This window comes from Apus apus, chromosome 5 (assembly GCF_020740795.1).
Source record: "Apus apus isolate bApuApu2 chromosome 5, bApuApu2.pri.cur, whole genome shotgun sequence".
Lineage (NCBI taxonomy): Eukaryota > Metazoa > Chordata > Aves > Apodiformes > Apodidae > Apus > Apus apus.
In genome coordinates, this window is record NC_067286.1 from 347276 (window position 1) to 374475 (window position 27200).

The 27200-nt window shown below is 61.1% G+C and overlaps 2 protein-coding genes and 1 long non-coding RNA gene across 3 annotated transcripts; 1 reads left to right on the forward strand and 2 right to left on the reverse strand.

The window, feature by feature from the left end:
• Window positions 1-1090: 1090 nt before the first annotated feature.
• Window positions 1091-6198, reverse strand: SIGIRR (single Ig and TIR domain containing). The gene is made up of 10 exons (XM_051621322.1): window positions 6107-6198; window positions 4151-4263; window positions 3688-3874; window positions 3469-3599; window positions 3161-3301; window positions 2912-3055; window positions 2732-2834; window positions 2507-2657; window positions 1801-1981; window positions 1091-1655 (listed from the first exon to the last, which is right to left on the reverse strand). Exons 2-10 carry the CDS (start codon window positions 4155-4157, stop codon window positions 1456-1458), a joined length of 1245 nt encoding a protein of 414 aa, XP_051477282.1. The 5' UTR covers window positions 4158-4263; window positions 6107-6198; the 3' UTR covers window positions 1091-1455.
• Window positions 6199-7690: 1492 nt separating this feature from the next.
• Window positions 7691-8765, forward strand: LOC127385464 (uncharacterized). Its single transcript, XR_007889680.1, has 3 exons — window positions 7691-7876; window positions 8148-8354; window positions 8441-8765. It is a non-coding gene; the product is annotated as an uncharacterized LOC127385464 (long non-coding RNA).
• Window positions 8766-9742: 977 nt separating this feature from the next.
• ANO9 (anoctamin 9) lies at window positions 9743-24397 on the reverse strand. The gene is made up of 23 exons (XM_051621245.1): window positions 23925-24397; window positions 20925-20990; window positions 20650-20766; window positions 20258-20394; window positions 19932-19981; window positions 19337-19395; window positions 19043-19125; window positions 17864-17998; window positions 17660-17756; window positions 17277-17337; window positions 16180-16262; window positions 15655-15759; window positions 14879-15158; window positions 14310-14421; window positions 13960-14017; window positions 13691-13788; window positions 13315-13481; window positions 12967-13119; window positions 12516-12663; window positions 11772-11891; window positions 11452-11545; window positions 11196-11308; window positions 9743-10513 (listed from the first exon to the last, which is right to left on the reverse strand). The coding sequence occupies exons 1-23, from the start codon at window positions 24066-24068 to the stop codon at window positions 10486-10488; spliced, it is 2508 nt and encodes an 835-aa protein (XP_051477205.1). The 5' UTR covers window positions 24069-24397; the 3' UTR covers window positions 9743-10485.
• Window positions 24398-27200: the final 2803 nt, after the last annotated feature.

Consider the following 27200-nt stretch of genomic DNA (forward strand, 5'->3'; position numbering starts at 1 on the left):
CTGACTGCTTTTGGCTGTGCCCCCTGGGACCCTCGTTAGTGGGGGACAGTCCCACAGAACCCAAGGGTCCTCAGCCCCAGGGACCCTGCCTGCTCCTGGGGAGCAAAGCTCAGCTTGTCTGGTGGCTCGGTGGTGGGGCAGGGGCTGCAGGGCTTGGGGGGTGCTGGTGGGGAGGGGGGCTCCGGGGGGGCACCCCAGCCCCCCTCCCCGAATTGTGGTGCACTGGGGGCCGGTGCCACCCCCTCCGGAGCCGGGCACGTCGTGGGGTTCACCCATTCTGCCCCAGCTGGGGGGTGACGGGGCTTTGCAGAGCTTCGGGGTGGTGCGACAGCTGAGGTGGCTTCCCAGGGAGTTGCGGGGAGGAGCTGGGAAGCGGCGGCGGTGGCACGGTGCTGAGTGCCCCCCTTCGCCGGGGCTGTGACTGAGGCTTCACTCGCCGCGAGAAGCCGGGGGTCTCAGAGCCACACGGTCCCACCCGAGCGCCCCGCGGGGACTGTCCCTGCGCAGGCAGAGCCCGGGCGGCTGCTCCGCTCGGCGCCGGTCCCGCCCGGTACTGTGTGAGCAGGATCGGGGCAGGGCCAGCCCGGCCGGCTTGTGCTTGCCGGGCGTTGTCTCCTCGCGGGGTGGGGAGATGCCCTCGGTGCCCGGGGCAGCGGGGCCGGAGCTGTCGGTGCGGCGGGGCCGGGCGCTGGGTTGCGGGGTGGCTTCGCTCTGTCGGAGGGTGGGGGGCTGGGGGGGAGACCCTGCGCTTGGGGGGCATCCTGTGCCCCGGTGGGGAGACGAGATAGAGTAGGGACAGGGGTAGGAGGGCGGGGAGACGGCGGCGCTGCCGGGAGGGGACACAGCCAGGGCTGGCGTGGCCCCCGGCGCGGGGCGGGTGTCACGGTGCCTTTGTCTCCCCAGCTGTTCGTGTCCAAACTCCCCGAGTGCCCCCAAATAAAGGCCTTGAACGATGCCTGCTTGGCCCCGCGCTGTGTGGGAGGGGAGGACGGTACCCAAAGGTGGGACAGAAGCACACGGGGACGGGATGTGGCACGGGGGACACAGCGCTCCCTGCCCCGGCACCCGCATCCCCGCAGCTGGACGAGACTCGGGGAGCAGCAGCATTTTATTGCCACGGGAAGTTCTGTGGGGGTTAGGGTGCTGCAGCTGCTCCCATCCAGCGTTCCCCAGCCTCTGGGACACTGGGACTGGGACACGTTGCTTCTTGGAGAGCATGCCACGCTTGTCCCTTATGCAGGAAAAACACCCCTGGTGCCCACGCGAGGACTGGGGGCCCAGCACTCGAGTGCCAGTCATTACAGGCAGGGATGTCCCCTGGTGATGGTTTTCCACCACAGAGCGTGCTGCCAGGAGCCAGCTCCTGTCTTGGCTTTAGTCCCATTGCAAAGCTTGGGCTTCTCTGGCCGTGGTCTGGGTCTGTGTGGCCCCACGAGGATGGGGGATGGGCCCCACTCAGATGTCATCCTCTGTCACCAGGCAGTAGAAGTCTGTGCGGGCGCCGTAGTTGCGTGACCCCAGGTCTGAGACGTCGATCTCGGGCCGGTGGCTGTCCCTCAGCTGGGTGTCCCCTGCCACACCAGCAGCCGAAGCCGTGGGAGCACCGCGGATGCGGGGAGGTGGGCGGGGGCTTCCAAACACGTACCCTCGGAGGCCTGGAAGGCGCAGGGAGATGGGCTTAGGTGGTGGGGAAGGGGCTAAACCAGGCCCGCCTGTCCCAGGAAGGTGAAGCAAAGCCCAAAGGTGACCTCTGGTGCCCATTTGTCCCCACCACCAGGGGAAGAAGCAAGGGACAAAGACCTGTGCCGAGGTCCCCCTCTGGGCTGAGGTCTCCGCTGCTGTCCAGGTAGCTGCTGTGCAGGATCAGCATGGGGTCCTTGTCCTCCTGCAGCTGGGTCTGCGGGTCCCCCATGGTCCCCTGGAAAGAGACCTTGCGGGGCAGGGCCAGGCACAGCTCCTTCCAGAAGTCTGATGAGGGGGTCTGCGTGGGGCAGGGAGGAGATGAGCTGCATTGGAACCACCACAAAGCCAAGCCTGTCCCTACACAGGGCTGGGGGAGGCTCCCGTGAGGCTCAGCTCTCTTCTCAGCACTGGGAGCTCAGCCAAGGTGGGGGCTGTGCTCCTGGTGTGGCAGCATGCCCAGTGCCAGTGGAGAAACCAGCTCGACCTGCTCAAATGCTGCCAAGGGCTTCACCTCCCAGCCTGGCCCTGGAATGGCCACAGCAGCCAGGGGCCAAAGCTTTGCTCCAAGAGCTGAGGCTGGGGGAGAGCCCAGAGCAGCCATGGGCTCCTGATGGCCCAAGTCTGGGGAGTGAGCGCCCACATCTGGGGCTCTTTCTGTTGCTTTTATTTTAATCTCCTCTAAGGGACAAGTGCCCCAACCTGCTTTTTTAGGAGCACTGAGGCACAGGGAGCATCCCTGGAGCATCACAGAGAAGCTGACACAAAGCGGGAGCTGGGGATGGAAAGGGGGTGCCAGCAGGACAGGATCCTGCTCGGCTCTCACCATGGAGCCCGCTCGCCACACCAGCAGGGTGATGATGTGCCGGTGCTGCTTCAGCAGGCTGATGGCTGGGTGGGTGATCTCCCGGTACTGGCTCTCGAAGATGATGAAGATGGGTTTCTTGGAAAGCTCCAGCAGCCTCCAGAGCCCTTCCCTGCGAGACAGGCATGTGGTGGGAGGGCAAAGCCCTGCAGGCCCCCTCCCCACAGCACAAGGACCTGCTCCTACCTGAAGCTGCTGTTGCACCATTCTTGCTCCAGGTAGGCAATGGAGAGGACCACGATCAGCCGCCGGCACCGGCTCACGTTCATGATCAGGTCAGCTGAGGGCTCTGCAGGCAAAGGGATCTCAAGCCCCCAGGTGCTGGTGTCGCGCCCCTGCCCAGCCCCACGGGGGGCCAGTGCCTACCTGAGTTGGGCAGGATGTTTTGCTCATCCAGGAAGAGCTTGTAGCCGTAGCGGTTCTCCAGCTGCGGCTTCACGATGAAGTGGACAAACTTTCGGTCGTCCGGGGCAGGGGCGTGGGAGACATAGGCATCGTAGAGCTTCCCGTCTGGGGAGAGCCACGGGAAGGGGAGCTAACACGAGGGAGGGCTCTGCCTGCCGGTGATCCCCTGGCCCGGGGGCACCACCTCCATGCCCTTCCCCAGCAGCTCACCGTTGATCTCCAGCTCTCCGTAGCGGTTCCGGTACCAGAGGAGCAGGCTGAGGCGGCACCGGACGTAGAGCCCAGCCAGGAGCACCAGGAGCACCAGGACCAGGAGGGCAGCCAGCACCGCGGGCACGTGCCCTGCTGCCTCTGCAAGGACAGAGAATGGCACGGTGAGTGTTGCTGGTGGCCCCTGGCCCAGGTGTGATGTAGGTTTGTGCTGCGATACTCTGCCCCAGGAGAGGCAGCTGTGGTCCCCACCCACATAAGCAGGTCCCCCTTGGAGGTGTCCCTTCTCCGTCCCGCCGTGTCCCTACCCACTCGCCGCAGGGTGAAGGTGGCCGTGGCATTGCTGACCCAGCAGGAGAACACCCCAAAGTCGGTGTCGTGCGTGAGGTTGAGCTGCAGCACGGTGGCAAGGAGCTGCTCCGAGCCATTCTGGGCAAACCTACGGGGAGATGGAGCTACTGTGGGTCGGGAGCCACCATGGCAGACAGACGGATGGACAGACATACCGCCCAGGGCGGGCTCCTTACCAGGCAGTGTCCTGGCTGCTGTCCCTGCCCAGCCATTGCCCGTCTTTGCTCCAGGCAGGGTCGGGCTGGCAGGGCTCGGCCGCTGCCCAGCGCACGGTGCAGTTCAGCAACACCCAGCTCCCCAGCGCCAGCTCCAGCGTCTCGTTGGCGGCCGGGGCAAGGATTTCGGGGGGCACGCTGCAGAGGCCTGGGGGCACAGCAGGGAAGGAGGTTTCAGATGAGAAAGCTGATCCAGCTCTCAGCTGGGGGCGGGCAACTGTCGTCGCCATCCCAGCTTCCCTGGAAAAACCAGCTCCGCTGCAGGGGTCTGGCAGCCGATGGCGCTTGCGGCTGTTTTGCAACAGGCTAAGCTGGTTTTCGGGGCTGAGATAGACCCTCGCCCACCCTGGGAGGTGAAGCCAGAGCAGCAAGCAAGGGGTCCTTCCCAGCTGGAACCCGGGGAGGTTTTGTGTTTGCAGCCTACCTGCCATGGCGCGCCCAGGCGAGGAGCTGCCGGCACCAGGGCGGGCACAGGGCCCCGCGCGGCGTCTGCCGGGGGGCAAAGTCCACTTGTTGCCCCTGCAGGGTGGGCTGGGCCTGGGAAAGGTCAGGAATGGCTCCGTGAGCACAGGGAGCGTCCCGGCTGTCCCCATTGCTCCCCACAGCCCCTTCAGGTCAGGGGAGCAACGGGTGCTGTGCCAGGGTAAAGCCAAAGCCGTGTCCTGACCACAGTTTGGTGGCCGCTGTGTCACCTGCTGTCCCTGCGCGGCACCACCTGCAGCCCAGCTTTGCCAACTGAATTAATGGGCGGGAGGTGATTGGTGACCAGCTGAGGGCTGCAGGACATTAGAAAAGTGACTTTGGCTCAAGGGAGATCAGCTGCAGTCATGGCACAGTCAGGGGAGGCGAGACCCAGAGAGCTGCCCTCATGGCTGTCTTTAGGGAGGACCCTTTGGGACCCCCTTTGTGCTACCAACACCCCATTTTGTCTGCAGCCCTGCTTCCAGCCTGCTGTGCCCACTTTAAACTGGAAGAGGAGAGATTTGGGTTAGACATTGGGAGGAAATTCTGTGCTGTGAGGGTGGTGAGAGCCTGGCCCAGGTTGCCCAGGGAAGCTGTGGCTGCCCCATCCCTGGCAGTGTTGAAGGGCAGGTTGGATGGGGCTGGGAGCAACCTGGGCTGGTGGGAGGTGTCCCTGCCCATGCAGGGGGTGGGACTGGATGGGTTTTAAGATTCCTGTTCAGCTCAAACCAGTCTGGGATTCTGTGATTCAATGATTTGGGCTTCCTATCTGCTGAGGTCTGGTAGTGGTGAGCTCGGCCCCACAGCTGCATGTTCCCTGTGGCTGGGGGCTTGGCATGCTGCTGCCCCACGGCTGTGCCAGGGAAGAGGTGCAGCCACACACTGCGCTGCATGTGGGGACACGCGGGGACTGGGCTGGACTGTCCCCCAGCTGGCATTGTCCAGTGCTCTTGCCATAGCCCCGTGGGATGTGGTGCAAAGGGGCACCAGGAGCAACCCCTGGGGCAGGGCCTGGTGGTGGGGTCTGGCTCCTCTGTCCCCAGACACCCGCAGAGCCCTGGGGAGGGTGGTGTGTTCCCCGGGGACGATGCAGGAATAACAAGGACATTACGTTGCTGGCGTTTCTGCAAGGCAGCATGACTGTAAACACTCCACGTGTGTAACTGCCGGGCCAGGAGGATAAAAATCTCTCAGCTGCCTCTTTCCCCCAGAGCCTGATCGTGCTCGTGCTGGTTTGGGGTAAGAGCAGGGCTGGGGAGGCTGGGCTGGGCCCTGGAGAAACCACAGGTGCCGGGTGCGGGGTGAAGCCGCGGGTCAAGGTACACGAGGGAGAATTGGAACGTGTTCAGCTTGGGCAGCTGGAAAGTGATTGTACCTAAAGCATTAACGGGGTTTCCCCGTGCCCAGGGGTGGAGATGAGCCAGGACACCCGGCTTGCCCGTGGGGAAGGGGCTGGGAGACACTAGAGCGGGGGGCAGGGGGGGCTCTGCCCGGATGGGCTGCTCGTAAAGCCTTTCGCTCTGACGGCTGGAAATAAGGGAGCCCCAACGAGATGCAGACTGGCCAGAAGAGTTTGGGAGCCCCTAAACGCCTCCCCAGCCCCCGGAGAGGCGCAGCCGCAGCCAGGGCCCCTCTGCCCTGGGGCACCCAGTGGCGACTGATGCCCAAAGGGTTGGGGGGTGTCGGGGCTGCCGCCCCCCAGGGCAGGGGGAGCGCCGGGCAGCGGGCAGCAGCTCGCTCCCGTTTCCCCACACCTGGGGGCTGGGACACCCCGGTTCTGCGGCGCTCCAAGCGGGGCACCGGGGCTGCGGCAGCTGCCGGGGCACAGCCCGGGGGGCGGGGGGGGCCGGGGCAGAGCGGGGCAGCCCCGCCGAGCCCGGCCGGGGCGGAAAGGGGAGCGGAGCAGAGCGGCATTTACCTTGGGAGCTTCCCCCGCTGCCCTCCCGCGCCGCTCCAGCCGACTGGACCTGCCCGGGCAGTGCTTGGGTGTGTTTTTTTTTTTCCCCACCTTTTTTTTTTTTTTTTTTTCTCCTTTATTTTTTTTTTTTTTTCCTTTTTAACCTAAGGTCTCTATTTCCCCCTCCCGTGGCTCAGCCCCTGCCCTTGGCCGGGCTCCCCCGCCGCCCCAATCGCCGGGCGCCAGCCCTGCAGGAGGGGTTGGCCCGTCCTGCCGCTCCACCTCCACCTGAACCTGGGCTGGGGGGGAAGAATAAATAGCTCTGGCTTTAGGGGAGGGGAAAAACAACAACAAAAAAAGAAAGTAAGAAGGGAGGGGGAAGGCAGGGCGCGCAGCCCTCCCGCCCCGCTCCCCGGGCACACGCGGGTTGCTCGAGGCTGGGGGGCTGCGCAGGAGCCCCCCGGGGCTGGAAGAGCCCGCAGAGGTGTCGGGACAAGACAAAACTCGCGCCCGGCACCTGCTGCCACCGGGCATGCCAGCCCCCCGGGGCTTCGCGGGGTCTGCTCGGTGCAGACAGAGCCGGCAGCGGGGCTGGGGCCGCTGAGCACCGGCAAACTCAGCGCTCCGGGGCTGCGCTGGGGTGAGGCACTGACGGCGGGGGGGGGGGGGGCAGCGGCGGGATCCTGGGGGCTCTCCCGTCTGGTTCCTTCTCCTCTGTGACTTGTCGAGCCTCCCTGCAGGTTGCAGCGGGCCCCGCGGGGTGTCTCCTCCGGGCGGCGGCGGCGCTGGGAGCCCCAGCACGGCCCGGGCTGCGCTGCAACCGGCCCGGGGGAAACGCCGACCTGACCCACCGCGGGAGCAGCGGCCAGCACGGGCTGCGGGGCCAGGAGGGCAGCGGAGAGGCCGCTTTCCTGCGGCTCAAACAGGATTAGGGGCTCGGGGACGGTGTCGGGGACCTTTGCCAGCGACTCTGACGCCTCCCCGCTGAGGCTGGGTGGAGCGCAGCCAGTCAGGGAGGGCTCCCTCCGCTCTCCTCGATTCCCGGTATGGCAAAGCAATGGCTCTAGCCTCCCGTTTGCCGAACAACAAAGAGTACAGCCCGGCGGAGGAGCGGTGTTGGGGGGGTGCGCCCTCAGCACAGCCCCGTGATGCCGGGATGGGGCGAGACAGCGGCCATGGCGCTCGCCCCGCCTCGCGACCGGCCTTCCCGCTGCCCCGCCCGGCGTCCTGTCGCTGCTAAGTTACTCATTTATTTGTATTTTTTCAGCCAAACGCCTCCCGCAAACCGGCTGAAGAGCCCGCGCCTGGGCCCGCGGGGAGCGCCGCTGTTTCCATGGGAACCGCCCGCCGCCGGGCCGGAAGCGGCGGCGCCGCGCGGGGCATGCCGGGTGCTGTAGTCCCATCGCCGGCGCGCCCCGCCCGCTGCGGCAGCCGCGGAACTACCGCTCCCAGCAGCCCCCGCGGCACAGGGCGCCGGGGCCCGGCTGCTCCAGCGGCCGCGCTCCGGCCCCGCGGGGAGCGGGGGCTTCACCCCCCGGGGGGAAGGCTTGGGACGAGGGAGAGCTGCTGTGGGGGGAAAAAACGGGGGCAGAGGGAGCAGTGTTGTGGGACCGGTGCTCAGGGCACGGCCCCGGGGCCCTGCCCCGGTGAGGCGGGTGCCTGTGGGACCAGCAGCTGCGCTGGGGAGGGATTCTCTGCTCTCCACAAAACCCCTTCGGTGCCCAGGCTGCCGAGGCCAGCGTAAACCGGCGGGATTGTGGAATAATCAAGGATCCCAAGGAACCAGCCCAGGTCCTGGGGATGACAAGAGGCTGAGGAAGCTTGGGAGCAAATTGGGAGCTGATAAAACCTTTTCTTGTCCATCAGATTAATTCCTTCGGGTAGGGGAGTTGAAAGCAAGGAGTGGAGGTGGTTTTGGCCACAGCAGAGAAGGACAAAACAAGCCAGAGGGCAGGAAGCACTGTAGGGCTTGTTCCAGGTCCCTGCAAGGTGGTTGGTGGTTCTCCACACCCCTGGGAGTGAAGGTTTGAGGCTGAATTAACTCCGGTGCCTTTCTCTGCAGTGCTGACTTGGGGATGTCGCCTCTGGGCCTGTCACCTGGTGGCTGTGCTGGCCTCAGCCATGGGACACAGCCCCTACGGACCCACCAGCTGCTGGAGGTGCCCGTGGGGGGCCCTGGGGGCTCTGGTGGGGTTCAGCAGCAGGTGGTGTGACCCTGCCCCAGCAGCAGTGCCTGGGTCAGCACGGCTGAGGGGGGAGCATTCACCAGGTGAGTGAAAGTGACTGCCGAGGGTGAGCTCACTGGCAGCCTGTTCTTGATGCATTTAACAGCTGGATGCTAATTAATCTGCTTAGAGCTGCCAGGTGACTGTTCCAAGGCCAGTGATACAATATGAAACCAGGGTTTGCTTCCAAGTCCCAGCAACGAGAGTGTCACTGCGGGCTGAGGTGCCACCTTGTTCCAGACCTTTCATCACAGTCACCACTCCTCTGTGAGCAGGCACGGGGGGGCTCTGGCTGTTTCCTCTCACACCAGGCTGCTCTGTCCCCTCAAGCCGAGCTCTGCAGCCTCTCATGGCGCTTTACGCAGCCAGGACGGGTTTAACTGGGAAGAAGCATCACTGCACAGCTGCTGTACAGGGGGGCTTGGGCCAGTCTGTTAATCACAGAACAAGGCAAGTCAGCCCTAATGAAACAGTTGTTCTGACCTGTGGTGCTCCTGCTTGCTTCTCGCTGTCTTTCTGCACTGGCAGGATGGCTGTCACAGCTGCCACACGTGCATTCACACTGTGGCACCCCTGCAGCTCCCCCATTGCCTTCAGGTTATCCCCACAATTCCCCTCCGACACGGGGAGGTGCCTCTTGGCTTTCCAGAGAGCGGGACCAAAGGGTGGAGCTTGAGGTTAAACTTACAAACCGTTACAAAAGTTTCCTGTTCTTGTGAAGAAAAAAGACTCTCAAGCTTTGAGACGCTCCAGTGGATTTGCCCTGGAGGATCCTAACGGAGCTGGAACCCAGCTGGGGTCACCTGTCCTGTGCCTCTGCCTTCCTCATTAACTGCAGTTAGGAAAAGTTAGGTGAAAAGTGTTTTCCTCTGCATTTGCACGCCCAGCTTGGCGAGGCTGCGTGGGCCCAGGGAAGGGTGAGCGGGCGTCCCACAGGGCGTCGCGGGGCTGCTCCTGCGCTCCACGCCCCGTGTGGAGTCACTGCTGGGAGGGCACGTCGTGGTTCCTGGGCAGCCACCGACAAAGGCTTTGTTCCTGAGGCACAAATATCTCTGCCTCGAGCCAGTGAAGGGGTCCCTAAAGGTGGAGCCAGCAGAGAGCAGAGCCAAGAGGCCAGGAAAGCAGGTGTTGGAGAGGGGGCAGTGTTAGCTGTGACCCCAGTCTGGCCGTGGGATGTCCCCCCTGCCCCATGTGTGTGTGGGGAGATGGGGTTGGCCCCAGCAGTGCTGGAGAGGGCTCTGGTTTGGGCTAGCAGGTCCTGTTTTGGAGCAAGAGCTACCCCTGCTAGCCCTGTCACCCGGATTGTCTGTGCAGCTCTGTCTTTCTGTCACCCCAGCACATCCCACAGGCTGTGCTCCCGCCGTGTGGGGCCGCGCTGGGCCCCAGCTCCGGGCTGTGCACAAACACTTCAGCTCCGCTAGGACAAAAAATGCTTTGGGGAGGACAAATTCTTTGGTGATGCAGATGGCAAAGGAGGGAGGTGGGAGTGAGACCGGTGTGGGCACAGGGACTTGGTGGCAGCTGAAGATCTGGCCACTCGTGTCCGCACGGGTGGGAGGTTTATGTACCGCTTTGCTCGTGGCAGCTGAGGCAGGCAGAGGTGTTGGGTGTGCTCAGGGGGTGCAGAGCCCCAGCAGAGCCCGCAGCAAAGCACAGTCTGGCCAGCAGCTGCACCTTCCCAGTGTCTGTGTCAGCAGTGTCCGGGCAGTCGTCGTGCCAAGAGGATTGTGCTGGCTGTGGTGAACGAGGAAGGAGCTTCTCAGCGGTGCAAGAGCAGGAAGGTCACTGAAGGCAGAGGGAAATGGGGCCAAAGTGCAATAGGAGAGCTGGAGAGGGAAGCTGGAACGAGGGAACTGGCTTTTCCTGCCGTGCCGAGGTGCACATTAAAGCCGTGTCTGATGAAGCCGGCTGGTCTCCTGCAGACCAGCAGGACCCTGGTGTGTCCTGGTGCCAAAGCTCCTCCCGGCTGCTCGGCGTGCTGGGCAGGCACCGCTCCTGGCTCTGCCATCACTTACCTCCTCCTCGCAGCCGTGCCAGGGAAAACACCCTGCTCCAGCAGAGCCTGCTCCAGCAGAGCCAGCACCGTGTTGTCACTTCCCAGCCCAGTCCCAGCTGGATGGGGCCCATCGCCGCGGAGCTGCCGCAGCGGCTCCTCCTGCCCCCTGAGAGCGGAGGCTACACCTCGGTGGAGTATTCCATCATGCTGGGGGAGAGAGCAGAGGGGCCTGGAGGGAGGGAACGGGCTGAACTGGGAAGGTGGGAGCTTAAGTGGGGAGGTGGGAAAATAGTCAGGGTGGGAACGGGGCCTCTTGCCAAAGAGAAATGGAGAAAGAATGAGGCGCTGTGTGTGGAAATATTCCTTTGTGAGGAATCCTTGATGGGGGGAAATCCCCAGGCCAAGGGGAAGCCAGAGCCTGGGAGCTGCACCGTGGCTGCCTGAGCCCCCCTTGCCTCTGCTCCCACCTGCATCTTGGGGTGAAGAGGGGCAGGCTGAGTCCATGGGGACAGCAGTGCCAGGGCAGCTCAGCCTACATCTCAGCTACTTTCTCTCGGTTTCCAGCTGAAATACTTAATTTTTTTTAAACAAAGTTTGAATTGAAAATTTGGGCAAAATTGTTCCTTGTTTTAACTTAGAACTTTTCTTTCTCTGAAGGAAAAGCCCAGGCCAAGCACCCCCTTCCTCTGGTGAGCTCAAGTACTGGATTGCCTCTGGTGGGACCCCTTTTAAGTGGCCTTGGGTGCCCGAGAGCCTGGGCTGGGGAGAGAGGCCACAGGCACACGGGGAGAGGAGCCTCGTTGCTGGGTCATGCTCTTTGTGAAGGTAATGCACCTTAAACAGGACATTTTCTGCTGCAGCCCCGGGCACCTCCTGGGGCATCACCCACCTCAATTCTTTACGAAGGTCGTTGTGTTTTCTGTCCAGAAATTGATTCTTAACCGACTGGGGGACATCAGGGACGTACCAGGCTGCGATCAGTTTGACACAGAGAGCCACGTGCTGTGGGAAGCAAAGGGAGTGAGGGGCTCCCGGGGCTGTGAGGGGCTCCTGGGGCTCCCCAGGCTCGTTACCATCCCCAGCCTGTGTCCCTCCACCACCATCCCCAGATTGTCCCAGCCTCCTCCTGGCTCCCTGGCTCTCACCTCAAAGAGGATGAGGAAGGCCAGCCGGGCTGCAAAGATGTGCCAGAACTGGACTGTGTAGCTGTAGTCATCGGCGTTCCTGTAATCCCGGTACCTGTGGCACAGCCCTGTTGGAGTCCCAGGCTCCCCCTGTGCCAGGCAGACCCCCTCCCCACTTTATCTCCCTCTGTGGGGGGCTGAGAGGAGCCCCAGTGGTGGCCTCATCCACCTGGTGCCACCAAGCCCCGCTCTGCCGCAGTTCCCCGGCTGTGGGCTGGGTGTCACGGCGAGGGGCGCGGGGCAGGGCACGGTGCTGAGGGATGGGCACGGGCTGCAGGTACCTGCACTCCTGGATCTCATTCCTGACAAAGTCTGGCAGCGTTTCAGGCACCTTCGTGTAGGGCTCGAAGTCCTGGACGCGGAACACGGAGAGGCTGTGGTTGATGTAGCCGGTTGTGCAGCTGCAGGGGAGAAGATGGGGAAGCTGGGGGGGCTGCAGCCAGGCCAGGGGGCTGGGGCATGTCCACACCACATCTGCAGCTCCAGATCCTTTCCAGGGGACGCAGAGTCCTCTGATTGCTACAAAGCCTGTCTGCCTGCAGCTTTCCTTTCCAAGGTTTCCCTGGTGTGTGGAGTCTCAGGTGACTAGTATGGTTGAGCTCAGACTGTAGCCTCCCACCTGGGGGAGCCAGCACCCAGCTGGGTCTCCCCCTCCCTGCCTGCCCGTGTTCACAAAACATGAGGAGAGGAGTTTCTGTGAGGCTTCAGCCCAGTTTGACTGAACTTGGCCAGTGAGCCAAGGCTTGAGGGAGAAAGGGGAGGGCAGGAGAGAGCACGGACAGGCACCAGAGCAGTCCAGCTGCTCTCCAGCGTTCCATGGTGCTCTTCCCAGTCAGGGAAACCTGTTCACCCACCTCGGGGATGGTGTGAGCAGGAGGCTGACTGGGATGCTGGAGACGGTGCCGTCTGGAAAACCCTCCCCTGTCCCTCCACTCCCCCCCTGGGGACTTCCCAGTGCCTTCTGGCACAGGGGCAGGCAGGGGTGCTGCCGGCAGGGCTGTCAGCAGCTGTCTGGCTGTACTCACTCCACACCAGTGTTGTTTCCCTTCATGCAGGGGCTGTACATGTACTTGTAGACCTGCACGGGGATGAAGTCGGACGTGATGGCGATCACCAGCCCGTTCCCGATGACCGCCAGGATGCCGATGGCCTCCAGGACCTGCAGCCAGATTCCTGTGGGAGAGGGGTGGGCAGTGAGGCCCCTCTGCCAGCTCACTGCTGCTGCTCAAGGGCTGCGAGCCAGGCCCCAGCTCAGGGACAGTTTGGTGTGGCCAGAAGAGGTTAAGGAAGGCAGCCTCCAGGGTCTGAAATGGCTTCTCCTTCCCCACCCATAGCTCTCCCTGCGCTCCAGCTCCACAGAGAAGTGGAACCAGTCCCTGGCACACGGGTGCTTGGGGGCTTCACGGTGGGGCAGGGGCTGCAGGCCAGCAGAAGCAGCAGGGCAGGGAGGAGGGTGCTGCTGGGGCCCCCTCTCACCGATGTCGTTGGCCTTCCTGGGCACCATGCGCCGCTGCAGCCGCATCATCTTGATGGCGTCCAGGCGGATCTCCAGCAGGTTGTTGCAGAAGGCCAGCAGTGGGGCCAGGGGGAAGGCAGCCACGAAGATGGTGGTGAAGCTGTACTGGATCACTGCGGGGGGAAACGCCGGGTGCTGGCGTGAAGCCACCACCTGCGGTGTGTGTCAGAGCTCTTGGGGTGGGGCTGGGCATGGGACTGGGTCTCCCCTGCCTACCTATGGGCTCCCCAGGCTCTCTCCAGCCAAGGGGGGGACGGGGGGTCTGCACCCAGCACCCCCCTCCTTACTTGACCCTCACCCCTACATACCCATCTCCAGGAACTCGTCAAACAAGCTGAAGATGTTGACCTCGTCGAGTTCATAGTTGCTCAGCCACTGCCTCTTGCAGGGGTCCTCGGCCTCCTCCTCCTCCCCCAACATCATCCTTCTCCTCTTGGGGCGCCGGCACCGCCTGCGTACCTGGTGCTTCACCCAGCTGCAAGGGGAGGGAGCAGCTGTCTGTCTGTCTGTCTGTCTGTCTGTCTGTCTGTCTGTCTGCAGGGGACAGCAGGGCCAGGCTGCTCCCAGGGACAGCCCTGGAGGGCCAGGGAAGGAAAAGGAGGAAACCTTGGCCCCGAGACCAGGGTGACTCTTTGTAGGAGCCAGGAAACAGCAGGAGTGCCCGGGAGCTGGAGGGGAGCTTACGGGACGAGGTACTCCATCATGTTGCTGAGGGTCTGCTTGAGCAGCATGATGATGGCCATCTGGATGAAGAGGTCGGTGATGCAGCCGCTGGGGTGGCACTGCCAAGGGACACAAGGAGTTGTGCCCTGCGAGCAGGGCAGCCTGGCCCCAGGGGCTGTTTGGCCCAGGCTCCAGGAGGAAGCTGAGGTTCCCAGAGCCTTGCTGGGCAGCAGGGAGAGGAAGAGCAGGAGCGGTGGTTTGTGAGCAGAGCTTCACAGCAGGTCCCTCACCTCCTCCAGCCTCCACCGGCCAGCAACGCGCACGTAGTTCCCTGGGTGGCCGTTGATCCTGAGGGAGGAAGCAGCAGCAGTGACACCTGGGGAGCCCCGCTGCGGACCCCCCTGGGACGAACATCCAGGTGCAGGGTGGAGGGCATCATCCTCTGGGCACTGCTGGGGGCCCAAGAGGCTTCTTCCACATGCCGTGCCCACGGGGAAAAGTCACGGCCCTCCTGAGGTTCCAAAGGGGGTGCCTGTGCCTGGTGGGGGCTGGGCTACCCCTGGACCCCGGGAGGGCTGGGGATGTCTGCCCCAAGCCCAGGCTCCCGGGGCTTGCCCCCGGGGCCCCAGCCAACACTCACCGTCCCAGGAAAAAGGCAACGTAGATGAGTGAGGAGAAGTTTGTGAAGAACTGGAAGGTGAAGATCTTGACGGTGAAGTTGTTCTCTCGCTGGGAGAAGGTCCGTGGTTTCTCTGGGGAAGGGACCAAGGCCCAGGGTTTGGTCACGGTGGCGGGACCTTGCCCTGCTCCCCCTTGGATGCCACAGCAGCTCTTTGAAGTCTGGAAGGGAGTGTCTGCCCCTCACGGAGCCTTCCCTGCCCGCCACCTGAGCCCTTTGATGGACCCGAGTCCAGCTAAGCCGGGAGGTCCCTCAGAGCCATGAACTGGGGGAGAAGGGGCCCTTTGGCTGGGAGGGAAACCGTGCTGCGAGCTTTCTGGCAGCTGTGGTGGCTTCCAGCTCGTGCAGCAGGTGGGTGACACACGGGTGGGCTGGCGGGCTGCTGGCCCCCACGGGGACCTGCGCGGCAAGGGCTGCCCCGTGGGTGCTTCGTGGTGGTGGAGGGGGGGAAGGGGCCGGGAGCCTGGCTGTGCCGTGGCCCCCGGGTGCTGCTGGGGGTGTGGGTGGGAGGCAGCCCCCGCGCCCCTCACCCAGATCGCAGAGGAAGAGAGCCACGCGCCGGTTGACCTGCAGGAGAGAGGCGCGGGGTGAGGGGAGGGCTGGTGGTGGGAAAGCAGGGGGGAAGACCCGCTGGCCGCCCCGCACCTTGGTCATGATGACGATGGTGCAGTAGTGCAGCACGGCCCCCGTCACCATGGCCAGCATGTTGGCCTGCTCGCGGACGAACTCGGAGGAGCTCTGGGTGAAGAGGGCTGTGGCGACCACCCGGTAAATGACCAGCGCGTGGGCGATGCCGATCAGCACGGCGATCTGGGGACGGGGGCACGGGCTGGTGAGCAGCTCCGGCCCCCCGAGGAGCGCCCAGCCCTTCAGACCCTGGCTCCCTTCGCCAGAGCCCGCCTGGACGTGGCCTCAAACGCGGGCCTCCTCAGTTGAGGCTGGTAAGGTGGGTGTCTGTGCCACAGCTACTTGTCTAGACCCTCTCCGTGGGTCCATGGGGGGAAGCGAAGGCATCGAGGCTTTGCCTCTTCCTACCCTCCCTGTTCCTTCTGCTGCACGGGCAGAGCCCTCAGCCCAGCTCCCCACAGGGTGATGTCCTCTGCCACCAGCACAGCGAGCTGGGGCTGTAGGGAGGCCCCTGGGTCCTGGCCATGGGCACGGACCTGCCGTAACAACTTGGCTCCTGCCCTTGCTGCAGCAATAGGATACTCAGAGGTGCTGCTCCTGTAGAGGGGCAGGGGGGAAGGAGGGAGGCCCTTCAACCAGGTCTTTCTCTGCTCGCCCTGGCATGTGAACCATCACGTACCATCAGCAGAACCAAGAGGAGGAGGATGGTGCTGCGGAAGTAGGAGTGCTGGTAGTGCCGGGGCTCGTGCTGCAGGTTGTTGATCAGGTCCATAGCCAGCTCCTCCTGGAAAACAGTGATAATCCACAGGTGGGAAAGAAAGGATCCAGCAGAGCTGTGCCCAGGGAGTGGAAAGTCCAGGGGTGGTTGTGTTAATGGACATCTGGGACGAGCAGCACCAGAGGAGGACAGGGAGGGACACCCAACCCACAACAGCACGGCCACTCCTGACTGAGTGGAAGCCCTGGTGCGGGTGGGGAGGTGCAGAGGGGTGGCCAACATCTGCTGAACTCTCTGCAGGGCTATGTCTTTCCCAGGACTCTCCAAGGACTGTCAGATGTTGGGTTTGCTCTTTGTTTAAGTGTCAGCATTAGCTATTTATATCTGCAGAGCATCAAGCTGGGCTGTGGGGGTCCCTGTGATGTGTCTTTTCTGTAGGTCCAGCTGACAAGGGGAGCACCGGGCAGGAAAGAGGGACATCCTCACCTCGTCCTCATCCCACCTGTACAGGTCCCAGTTGGTGACCACAGTGGCTCTCTGCCTCTTCCACAGCTCCAGGAACACGGTGGCTGGGGGGAAGGAGCAAGCTCTGTGACACTTGGAGGTGACTCTGGAGACAAAGTCCCCCTGTGTCCCACAGAGCAGGATGGAGACTCGTGTTGCCATCCAACCTGATGGCAGATCAGCCCGGGCTGCCCCTGGCCTGGGAAGGACGGGCAGCCCCTGGGCCCCCACGCCCAGGAGGGCCAGGACAGGCAGCTCTGGGGGCCCCACGTGGGGCTGGAGGTGTGTGTGTGGGTTTCCACCGGCCCCTCTAGTGGCTCTGGGGGATTTGGCACCAGGGCTGTTCTGCTGCAGCGGGAATGTTACAGGGAGCCACGTTATTCTGGAATCATGGAAAACAGACCTTTTGGTGGAGTGAGTGTCCTGCCCTGCTCCCCAGCATGGCTGCACCTCTGCAGCCCATGGCCAGCAACCCCTTCTCTTCATCCAGGCTGACCTCCCTGAGCTCGTCCCCATGTAAACCAGCCCACAGTGACACACCAGATCATGTCCTGCTCAGACCATGGGGTTCCAGTAACCCCTTTGTAACCAAGGGGGCTGTAGTAAAGCCAGATGAGAAGTGTGGCTGATACACGGGTGGGATCACACCAGCTCAGAGCCCCCTGGTCTGCCGTGCTCATTCCACAGCAGCTGAGAGCTCCTGGAGCAACCTGGGAAGGTCAGTGAGGGATCTGGTGGTCCCTCCTCCCTGCAGGTGCCACCACTTAAAGGCAGCTTCTAGAAAAGCTTGGCTAGAGAGGCTGTTGCTGCTTTGCAGGATCTGGGGTGAGAGGAGGACAAGCTCCTGAGCAGGACAGGTAAGGAGTGTCTGGGGAGCTGGAGGGAATTGCTGGGGTGGTTTTGTCCCTTGTCTGGAAGGGGAGCTGATGGTCCTGGAAGAGGAGATAAGGGCTAAAACCCCCTGAAGGGTGAAGCTGTGTTGGTGTCCCATTTTCCTCCACATGCTCTCCCCCTAAGCTGTGGTGGGCTGCTCCCTCCTCCAGGGTGTGTGTGCTTGGCACCATGACATTGACACCTACCCCAGATCGCCATGAACATGGCAAACAAAACTGTCCCCTCGTTGTCAATCATGTAAGTGACCTGGAGAAGATCAAGGAAGAGCGTGATGGGGGCAGTGGGTGCAGGGCCTGTGGCACCTGGGCAGGGGCCTCTGTGCTCAGGGGTCCTCTTGCCACCCTCTTCCCCCCTGAGGCTGGTTAGGTGCTGCAGGAGGGAAAAATGCAGGAAGGGGATGGATACTGGGACTTGGTGGTGGTGGAGACCATGATCTGGCTCTAGCTCCTCCTCCTTGCACAGGTTGGTGCAGGTTTCCTGTGTGCTGTAGCTACTCTGCTGTGGTGGGTTTTCTTCTAGTGGTGTGGGAACAGTCCAGCCTGGGAATGTTTCCCCATCCTCTGCCTACCTTGGCATAGAGGCAGGTGTCAGAGAGCAGCCAGAACGGGCACTTCTGGTCGCAGAGCGGGCACATGATGGTGCTGTTGGCTTCACAGATCTCCTTGCTAGGAAGATGGGAGCAGAGGGAAGCCAAGGGCAGGAATGGGGGCTCAAAGGCACAGCAAAGGCTGGTGAACGGGGTGGGCATTCAGCATTCCCAGCACAGCCTTACCTCACCTGGCTGGAATGGAAGGTGGTAATCCCAGCTACGAAGACCACCAGCCCAGCCACTGCAGCAAAGCCCAGCAGGTAGGTGTACCAGCCCAGCCAGGCAAAGTACAGGGCCACCTTCTCCCCAAAATAGCACCTGGAAGGAACAGTGAGATGTGGTTTGTGGCTGGAGAGACCAAGCTGCAGTCAGTGCCTACAGAAGGAGTTTGGGAACCCTGGGCTGGAAGCAGAGGAGGGGCTGCAGGGTGCAACGTGTCTCAACCCAGAGCAGGTTCTCCCCCTGGGCTCAGCTGCTTTCCTGTCTCATGCTTGTGGTGGCAGCATCTTGGGATTTCTGGTGTGGGGAAAAGGGTTGGAGGCATGGGTAGGAAATTATGGGAGCTGCTGCCTGGTGGACCTGCCTCTTCCTGTGTTCCAGGGGAATTGCCTTCCTGCCAGCAGTTGAAGGTGGGAATGTGCTCCCTGGCTGTTATTTAAAACAAACACTCCTCATCCCCCCTCAGTGTCACACTCAGCCCCTCGATCCCTCTGCGACAGCAACAGGTCATGATGCACTGACCTTAGGAATGAGGAGCTGCCTGACCCTCTGCACCACGGAGGCACCAGGGTCCCTCGTGCCTCTGCTGGACTTGTAACCAGCAGCAAACGGGTAAGGAAGGAGAGCACCTCTCCAGCTGGATGCTTCATCTCCCCCCCGAGCCCTCTGGCAACTTCATGCACTTTTGCCCTCCTTCCCCTGCCCGTGCAGAGTTAGTTTTCTTCCCCTTTTCAAGGAAGAGCTTGTGCTCTTCCCTGAGTCCAGTGTGGCTGCAGGAGCCCCTTGCTGGCTCTAACGCCCCAGGCTGAGCCTCGGGCTGGATGTGCTGCCCTGCTGCTCCCTCCCCACCTCCTTCCTTCTGGACCTGGGACAATGAGGTTGAAAATGAAAGGAGCTAATTAGAACCCGTGCAGATGCAGGGGTTGCTTCACCCTGCAGGATCAGCAGCTGGTGCTGGGGGGATGCCCCTTGGGCTCAGAGCTTTGTGGCTTCAGAAGGAGCCCAAGACTTGCAAGAAGACCCAGGTTCAAAGTAATGATTGAAAGGGAGACACAGGAGCCTGGCAAAGGGCACAAAGGTCTCTGCGTTTCAGTGGGGCCTCTTGGCCAGAGGCACCTGCTGTGCCTCCTCTGCCTGTGTTACCTGATCTTCTCAATCGGCTGTTGGCGGAATATTTCCCTCCAGCGAGCCCAGTGTTCCTTTAGGAATTCCCTTATCTCTTCTTTCTGGAGAGCAGAGGAGTGGGTCACACACGGGGAATTTTAGAGCAACCTGATTCCCCAGCCCTGCTCCCAGGCTGCTGTTGGGAGCCCTGTCATGCCCCTCATCCAGAGAGGTCCTGATGCAGCCCCTGTCACCCAAAGGTGTCTCCCACCCCGTTTTGCTCCTCCACCTCTCATGGCTTTTCCTCCCAAGCACCCATGTTCTTGGTCTTACCTCGTGCAGGGGAAATGTTGCCTCGAAAACCTTCTTCTTCATCAGGTCATGCAGCTTCTCTGGTAGCAGAGCAGACCAGAGAGGATTAGTGAAGCTTTGCTCTTGCCCCTCGTGCTCCCTGACAGGCAGAATCACCCCAAACCTTTTCTGGAGCTTTTGAAGGGGGGGAAGAGGGGGGGAAGCTCAACAAACACCACCAAAACCAATGCCTGGGAGAGGCTGAGTTGTCCAAATAGGATCAGCACTAATCCTGACCATTGCTAGTGTGCTGGGCTGTGCTGTGGGTGGCTCTGGGAGCAAGCCAGGGAGGCAGGACCTTAGTGACAGCTGGAAAGGCAGCATCTGGGGCTGCCCTGCTCCTCCTGGGGGGCAGAGAGGGACCAGCTCTTCTGGGGACACAGGAGAGCAGCAGTGGGCAGCTGGGTCAGGGGGCTGGGAAGAGGCAGTCGAGGGCTGTTGCTGGTTCCCCCACTCCAAATCTCCCAGTCTCTGGATGCAACAGCAATTCTGCTTGTCTAAGCTGCACCCTGGCTTTCTTCCCCCCCTCCTCCCCAGGGGTGTCAAGGCAGCTGGGGATGCCCCTGCCCACCCTTACCACCATCGGCTGTCACCGTGTTCTGCAGGATGAAGTTCACAATCCGTATCCTGAGCAAGGAGAAACTCTGGTTAAGGGCTGCTCTGGGGACACAGCCTCGTGCTGTGTGGCCCTGGAGAAGGTGGAGGGGAGGGGGCAGAAACGGGGAGGGGGCAGAAACGGGGAGCTGGCTGTGGGCAGTGGGGAGGTGGCAGCTTCACACATGGCGGGTGGAGGTGCCTTCTGGGGAAGAGGAAAAGCCCAGCACAGCTGCTGGGAAAAGGCTGCTGGTGCGGAGAGGGGGCAGTGGGGGGTGCTGGCAGCCAGTCACCCTGCTCAGCACCCACCTGGTGGTCACTGGGACCTCGTGATTGTCATCGGGCTTTTGCAGCCTGCTGTCGGGGTTCCTCAGGAGCCACTGGTACTTCCGGAAGATGTGGTTTGGGGCACGGACTCCATAAAACAGCTTCTTGTCCTCAATTTTCTAGTGGGTGGAACAGAATGGCTGTTAGAACAAAGGTGGCCAGAGGGGCAGGGAAAGGATAGAGCTGCAAGGGCCAGAAGCCATGTGAGTCCTGGGCTGGGGTCTCCCGTGGCTCAGCAAGTGGTTTATTTTCCAGCACTGATATTTCCAGCTCCACGGTTCAGGTCTCTGCCATCTCCTGGGATACAGGAGTCCAAACCAGGCTTGGATCCTGGGTACCACAAGATAACCAAGTATCTGCTGCCTTTTCCTCACCTTGATGGTGAAGCCCTTCTTGCTCAGCTCATCCAGGAACTTCTTTCTCTTGATCTCCTTCTTGCTGCCCGCTTCATGAATATTGCTTACCAGGATGTAATCCCACTTCTCTTCATCCTGCCCCCAGGAAACACCAGGGAATTTATGGGGGTGGCAAGGTGAGAGCTCTCCCCCTTGGCTCCAGCCTCTCAGAGGTTTGGGCTTCAGCACGACTGTGGAGAGGGAGCTCTTGGAGCTGTGCTGAGCTCTCTGCGGGCAGAGGGAGCAGAGCTTACCGGGGGGGCAAAGGGGTCTGAGTCCTCGACAGGAAATTCCCTCCAGGGGGTCAATAGGATTTCATCCTGTGGAAGAGAAAACCAGTGGAGGCTTCAGTGGGTCCCTGGGAGCCCCCAGACCTGGGGACAGAGCAAACTTGTCCCTCAATTGTGTTTTCAATGGATGGGCAGAAGCACACCAGGCTTCAGACCCCAGTGAGTGCCATGAGTCTCATGAAGATGCTCTGCAGGCCATCCTGGAATGGGGCAGGGAACAGGTTCCATCAGAAAAATGGGATCTGGGGGATTTTTGCAGTTCTCTGCTGTGACTCCTGGTGCAGCCCCACAAGCAGTTGTGCTGCCTGTCCCGAGGGCATGGTGATGGAGCACAGCAATGGGAAGGAGCTGCCAGGGGCTGGGAATATTGTCAGTGTTGCCACCAAAGATGCTGTGACCTGGAAGAGTGGCCAGCCAGACAAGCTGATCCAGCTGTAATCTTGGGAGCAGAGCCATGATGGTGAAACCATGCCCTGATGTAAGAGCTGGATCCCAAACTTTCACTGGAGAATGAGGCCATGGGAACAGCAGAGACTGGGATGAGGAAAGGGCTGAAGTGCTCTGCCAAAGCCTCTCTCAGGTGGAGCTGGTGCTTCACCCAAGGCAAAAGGGCCAAACTGGGGTTGGTCTCCTCAGGTAGGGAAGGTTCCTGGCTGGTGTGGCAGCTCTCCATGTCCCCAGCCAAGAGTCCCTCTCTGAGCAGGGAGTAGGAGTCCTATGGGGCACTGCCCCACTGCTGGTGCCCCGGTGCTGGCACAGATCTTGTCTGGCATCAGTTCTCTGCAGGTTGTGTTGTCTCATTCCTGCCTGGCTGGTTTCTCTCACCCTGCACAGAGTGCCCAGGGGGCTGCCAGCCTTCCTGCTCTACCCCTGCAACGTGGAGGGAAGCCACCCTTGGGGATGGGGGGTTTCCGGGGGTTTTGAGGTCAGCACCTCGGCACGGCTGCCCCACTGGTGGGGACCCCAGCAGAGCTCAGGATGAGGTGAATGGACCTGCTGGTATCATGGCTCCCCTTCCCGGGTGGGTTCCAGCCCTGCTGTCTGCAGGCACCAAACCTGCTGGGGAGGCAGAGCATCCTGACCAGCACCACGGCTCCCTGCGGAACAGGCTGACAGGAATACCAAGGTAGGCTTGGGAATGGGATGCATCCAGCCATGGGGCTTGGTCTGTGTAGCCAGGTTGGAGGGCTGGGGTATCAGGATCATGAACCCCAGATCCCTGATGGTGCTACCAGCCCCTGCCTGTGCCCCTGGATCTTCTCCACAGGCTGAGCTTCCACAGAGCTTCCTCCACTATCATTCTTGACATCCCTGGTCTCCCAGGGATGCAGCCAGATCCTGCCCCTGCTCCTGCATTCTCCTGAAATAGCAAGCATGGATTCTAATCCCAGGAGGAACTTGTTGCTTTCTCATTTTCCAGTCAAGCCCTGAGAACTGTGGGGATGCTTCACAGCTCTCCAGGCAGTTGGGAGGGGGTGGCAGAGGAGTCTGGCTTGTCCCTCTGTTCCCATGTGCCAGCCCTGGGGCAGGGCTGAGAAACGGGGAGGAATCTGTGAATTTCTTGTGGATTAGCACAGACCATTCCCAGAAGCCACCTCTGGGGCTTTAACAGATAAAGATGGCACTGGGCTGCAGAGGGGAGGTGCAGCCCTGGGCTGATGGAAGAGCAGCATTCCAGCAGGATCCTGGCGAGGCAAAGCTCCTGGCTGCTGGGAATGCTGCGCTGGAGCCCAGCAGCTCTGGGGGCTGGATCTGGCTTGTAGGTAGGGACAGCAGCAGAAAGGGGGGCTGTGGGTCACTGGTACTCCCATAGCTGCTTTCTTTTGTCCCGAGGGAGTAGTGACACTGTCAGGGCTGGCAGCACAGCTGCTGTGTAAACCCTGGACTCTCATCCCGGCTGTCAAGGAGGATGTGCCCGCTTTGCTCCTTCCTGCCCCAGGGCTGGAAGGGGGTGGGAGGCACGCTGTGCAGAGGGAACTGCCACAGGGAGAAGCAGCAATTCCGGTGTTAAAAAGGGTTTGCACACGCTGAAGCCAGCCTGGTTTCCCTGCGGTGGGTCCTTGTCCCCTTGTCACAGGCCGGGTCACTCCATGCCGAGTGCCAGGTGGCTGGCTCCTGCAGGGGGGCAGTGGCAACAGGCACCCGGGGCGGGGGGAGTCACCTGCATGAGTGACTCAGGCAAAGCACCTGGAGGATCCAGCGTCTTTGTTTTCCTTCCTAATCATGGATTGGTGAGGGGTTGGGTGGTACCCATCACCCACACAGAGAAGATCAAATTGCTCTTATCTCAGGGACGTTTCTTGCAGGCTCTTGCCTTTGGGTGCTTCCACATGACCTCAGCGTTTCCTGAGAAATGTGAGAGGCTGCAATTGCACAGACAGATGGAACACCTGCACGTGTGTTAGCTATCCCAACCTTTGAGAGTTGGCCCGGAGCTCTGAACAAGAGAAAACAGCATCTTTTCTTTGAAGGTAGAGAAACAAAACTTCACAGCTCCCCCTCTCCCCTTGCTCTCTTTCAGGTGCTCCCAAAACATCTGGGGCTGCTCCCTCCTCTGCTCTACGCAGTGTCTGGGTTTATACAAACAAAAGATCTGGTCTCGACCCAAGCCATCCTTCTCAGGCCTGTGCTGCAGCACCTCTGAGCCCTGGTGCCAGCCTCTGGGGCTGCGTGTGACCCCGCTGCCCCTTGGGGTGCTGCGTGGGGCTCAGCTCTGCCCTGCTCCCCGGCTGCAGGAGCTGCAGAGCCAGCAGCACACGCCACCTTCCCCATCACGAGTCCGCGGCAGGAATGGGATTGCTCCCTGGGAAGAGGGAAGGGAGGTCTGCAGGACTCCGAGGAGCTCGGAGGCTGCCAGCACACGCGTGGCAGAGCTCGGCGCCCCAGGTGTCCAAGCTACGGGTGGCTCACAGAGGTGCTGAAACTCAGCCTCTGGAAGATATGTGAGTAGGGTCTGTCTCCTACCTGCATGGTGCCGTGGGGAGCCTCTCTCCGTCCCCGGGCAGGTGCCGGGGGGTCTCTGTGCCGCCGGTGGGATGAGCTGCCGGGCCCGCGGGGCTCCTCAGCCGCTCTGCTTTCCTTCCCCAGCTCCTTCGCCCGAGGTCTCATGTGCACCCAGCAGTGACTTGACTTCCGTGTGGGGCTCTGGCTGCCCGGGGAGGGAGCTGCCTGCGCCTGGCAGCGGGCAGATAGGGAGGAGGAGGAGGAGGGAGCTGCCCTTCGCCCGCGGGAGCGCCCAGCCCAGCACCGCCCAGCAGACCCGGCAGGTAACTGTGCCTTCCCCTGCCGGCTCCGGGGCTCTGTCACCCCGGCTTCCTCCTCTGCCCCTCCCGCTGCTCGCGGAGTCCTCTCAGCATCCCCGGAGAGGTGTCACGCACGGGCGGAAGGGAGGAAGGGTGCCAGCATCCCCAAACGGGCCCAAGGGAAGCAGTAGGAGAAGCTCTGGGAGGTGTTAAACTGTTCCTTAGAAGGAAGGGGAAAAGACCTTAAACCTAAAAAGGGAAAATAAAACTAGGCTATGCAAAACCTGCCTGGGCTCCCCAGAGGAGATGGGGCATGAGAGGCTGGGGGTGGGAGCTGCAGAGGCTTGAGGGGGGGTGGGATGGGGCCAGGGTGAGTTCATTAGCAGACAGGACAAAGAAAAGAGGCAAAGCCTGAGCTTCCAGGTCACTGAGGAGACTGCTCTGCCCTTGTTTCCACTGGAATACAGCCCTCTTCCTTCCTGCCTCGGGCAGTGGCCTGGTTTGCTCTCCACCACTTTGTTTTCCCCTACACGGCCTCCAGGAACAATTCTGTGAACCTCAGGAAATCTGCCTTCCTGGAAGGGCTGAGCAGAGACTGAGAAATCCTTTCTTCATGCCTGGCTGGTGGGCAAAGCCAGCACGGGAAGCCACGAGCTCCCCTTCCCCGGGCGGAGCGGGGCTGCTGCGTGCCAGGCAGCGCTTGGCGTCGGCAGCCACGGCAACATCTGTAAGTGTTTTACAGTCCTGAAGAACAACGATCCCCCCGCTCCTGGCGGAAGAGGAGAGCACCGAAATGTTTTCTGAATGTTCCTCCAAATCACAGAGCCCTCCTAGCTCCCCTGCTCCTTAAAATCTTGTCACATCTAAGTAGACGTGATTTACTAGGGTACAATTGCTTCAGCCTCTGCTTCCTGATGGCACTTGTGTTGGGATGCTGGGCTGTGCCACGCTGGAAATTGTAATCACTGCGAGCTCTTTCTGTTCATAAAGGTTGGATCCATCTGGAGCTATGGCTTGGAGCAGGGAATAACTCTGTTTTTACAAAGAGAGTGAATGAAAAGGTTGGTTTGTGTAAGCCAGGTCTAACCATTCCCCTTATATCTGTTTTCTGTGGTTTTTTTCTTGCTTTAGTTTCCAAGATAGGCAGAGCTGCATCTTCCTGGGCACAGCAGAAGGGCCAGTAACTGCTGTGGATTCCCTTATGCTCTCCAGCAGCTTCGCTGTGGGTTGCTCTCCAATAAACTAAGTCCTGGAGGAGCAATCTGGCTGTGTCCTGGCAGGAGAGGCAGCCAGCATTTCCAGAGCCTTGTTCCCTGCCAAACCAACATCACTCTGCAGCTTTGCCAAGGGCCTTAAACAGGCTCCAAATCAGACCTGCAAATTTGAAAAGAAAAATAATCTTCCACAAATCCTACTGCATGTGAAAGCAGGAGCAGAGCAGAGGAAGGAGCGGGCAGACCTTTAACCTCCCAGAGGGAACGTGCTGGGCTGGCCAGGAGGGGAAAACCACCCTTATCACCTGTGGCTTTTTATGGGTGTGGGAGGACGTGTGTGTGTGTGTTTACCTGGCAGGAGAGTGAAGCCTTGTGAGATAGGATCTCTGGTGCTTTCCACAGCTCCTGACTGAGGATCTTTGGACCATAAGCACTGTGGGGTTACAGGTAAACGGGGTCACCCGGGGGCGGGACGGCCACATTGCTCCACGGCACATCTGCCTCCTCCTGCCAGCTTTGCCAGGTAGGACTGGGAGGACTTTGCTCTCCAGATGGCCCAGCTAATGGTGTGTGGACATCCCACAGCAGCCCCGAGAGCTCGTGGGCTTTACTGGTCCCTGGGGAAGGTGAGTCTGTGCCTGCAGAGTGGCTTTGCCCAAGGTATCTGATCCCCGTGGCGTCTCTCACAGCACTCGGAGGAGACGGTGCTTTTTTTCTTCTGTTTAGGAGGAATCTGGCTTTGCCTGAGCAAGATTTAGTTCCTTCTGCAGCAAGGCAGGTGACCAAAGTGGTGGTGTTTGTCTTACAGTACTTTTCTTCCCAGGAAACCCTCCTACAAGGCACCGTCTTTTACAGAAGCTCTCAGGGAACTGGTGCTGAGGAGGCACCTTCAGTCTCTTCGTGAAAAATCTGCCTCAGACACTGTGGAGCTCTAGCTGAGGTATTGCAGCTGCGCCAAATCCCTCTAAGCAGCCACGGTTATTTGAGATACCGGCCCCCTCTGCTGTCTGTTGCTGCTGGGGCCAGCCGTGCGTCATGGGGACATCCCTTGCTGTGTCACATCAGCCGCGCTGGGCAGGGGCTCGGCAGGCACCGAGCTCTGCAGGAGCACGCCTTGCCCTGCTGGTCCTGGCTGGATGTGGAGTTGGGAGCTTCCACCTGAGATCTCCGAACCCCTTCAGCGGGACAGACGATGTCTGTCTGCCCCCGCCGGGCAGGGATGCCTCCTGACAGTGAGCTCCTCAGTCCTGCCTGCAGACATCCCTCAGTTAGCAGGGCACTAACATACTTACTTGCTCTTTTCGGTTCCTAAGATCTTGGATTACTATATTATTTTTCTTGGCAGAAGAGTCAAAAGGGAGCTGCCTTCCTGTGTACCTGGCTAGAAGGACACAGATGAAGAAGGATCCTTCAGAGGAGGTTGTTTAGGTGTTTTTCAGCATGAAAGTGCAGCTTTCTGGCCAGCTGGGCTGTGTGAACCACTTTTATGTCATGAACTGAGTTGAAGCAGAGGTTCTTCATCCAGCCCAGGGATGTTGTTGCTCCAGCAAAGGATCTGGCTGCTCAGCTTCATGTGAGACCCCAGCACCGTCTGGCTATGACAGGAACTTGCAACACACTTTGTGTGTAATGAGAGGTGCAAACCAGGTGGGGAAAAGAAAAAATAATCTGAGGACTTGTACTTTCTGCCTTCATCAAGAAAACAGTCAAAACGCTGGCTAGGAGTGCCTGGGGAAAAACTGCTAATTGAAATGGGCTGGAGCAAATGAATGTAAGGGTGTTGA

Excerpts from the sequence above, each read along its gene's own strand:
- SIGIRR (XM_051621322.1), bottom strand. Across the intron at positions 3,302-3,468 it reads CTTCACCCTGCGGCGAGTGG|AGGCAGCAGGGCACGTGCCC; the intron begins GTAGGGACACGG and ends CTGTCCTTGCAG. Across the intron at positions 1,656-1,800 it reads AGAGGGGGACCTCGGCACAG|GCCTCCGAGGGTACGTGTTT; the intron begins GTCTTTGTCCCT and ends TGCGCCTTCCAG.
- ANO9 (XM_051621245.1), bottom strand. The coding sequence starts at position 24,068 with ATGAGACCTCGGGCGAAGGAGCTGGGGAAGGAAAGCAGAGCGGCTGAG. Across the intron at positions 14,422-14,878 it reads TCTCTTCCTCTGCGATCTGG|AGAAACCACGGACCTTCTCC; the intron begins GTGAGGGGCGCG and ends TCCCTTCCCCAG. Across the intron at positions 12,664-12,966 it reads CAGGAAGGCCAACGACATCG|GAATCTGGCTGCAGGTCCTG; the intron begins GTGAGAGGGGGC and ends CCTCTCCCACAG.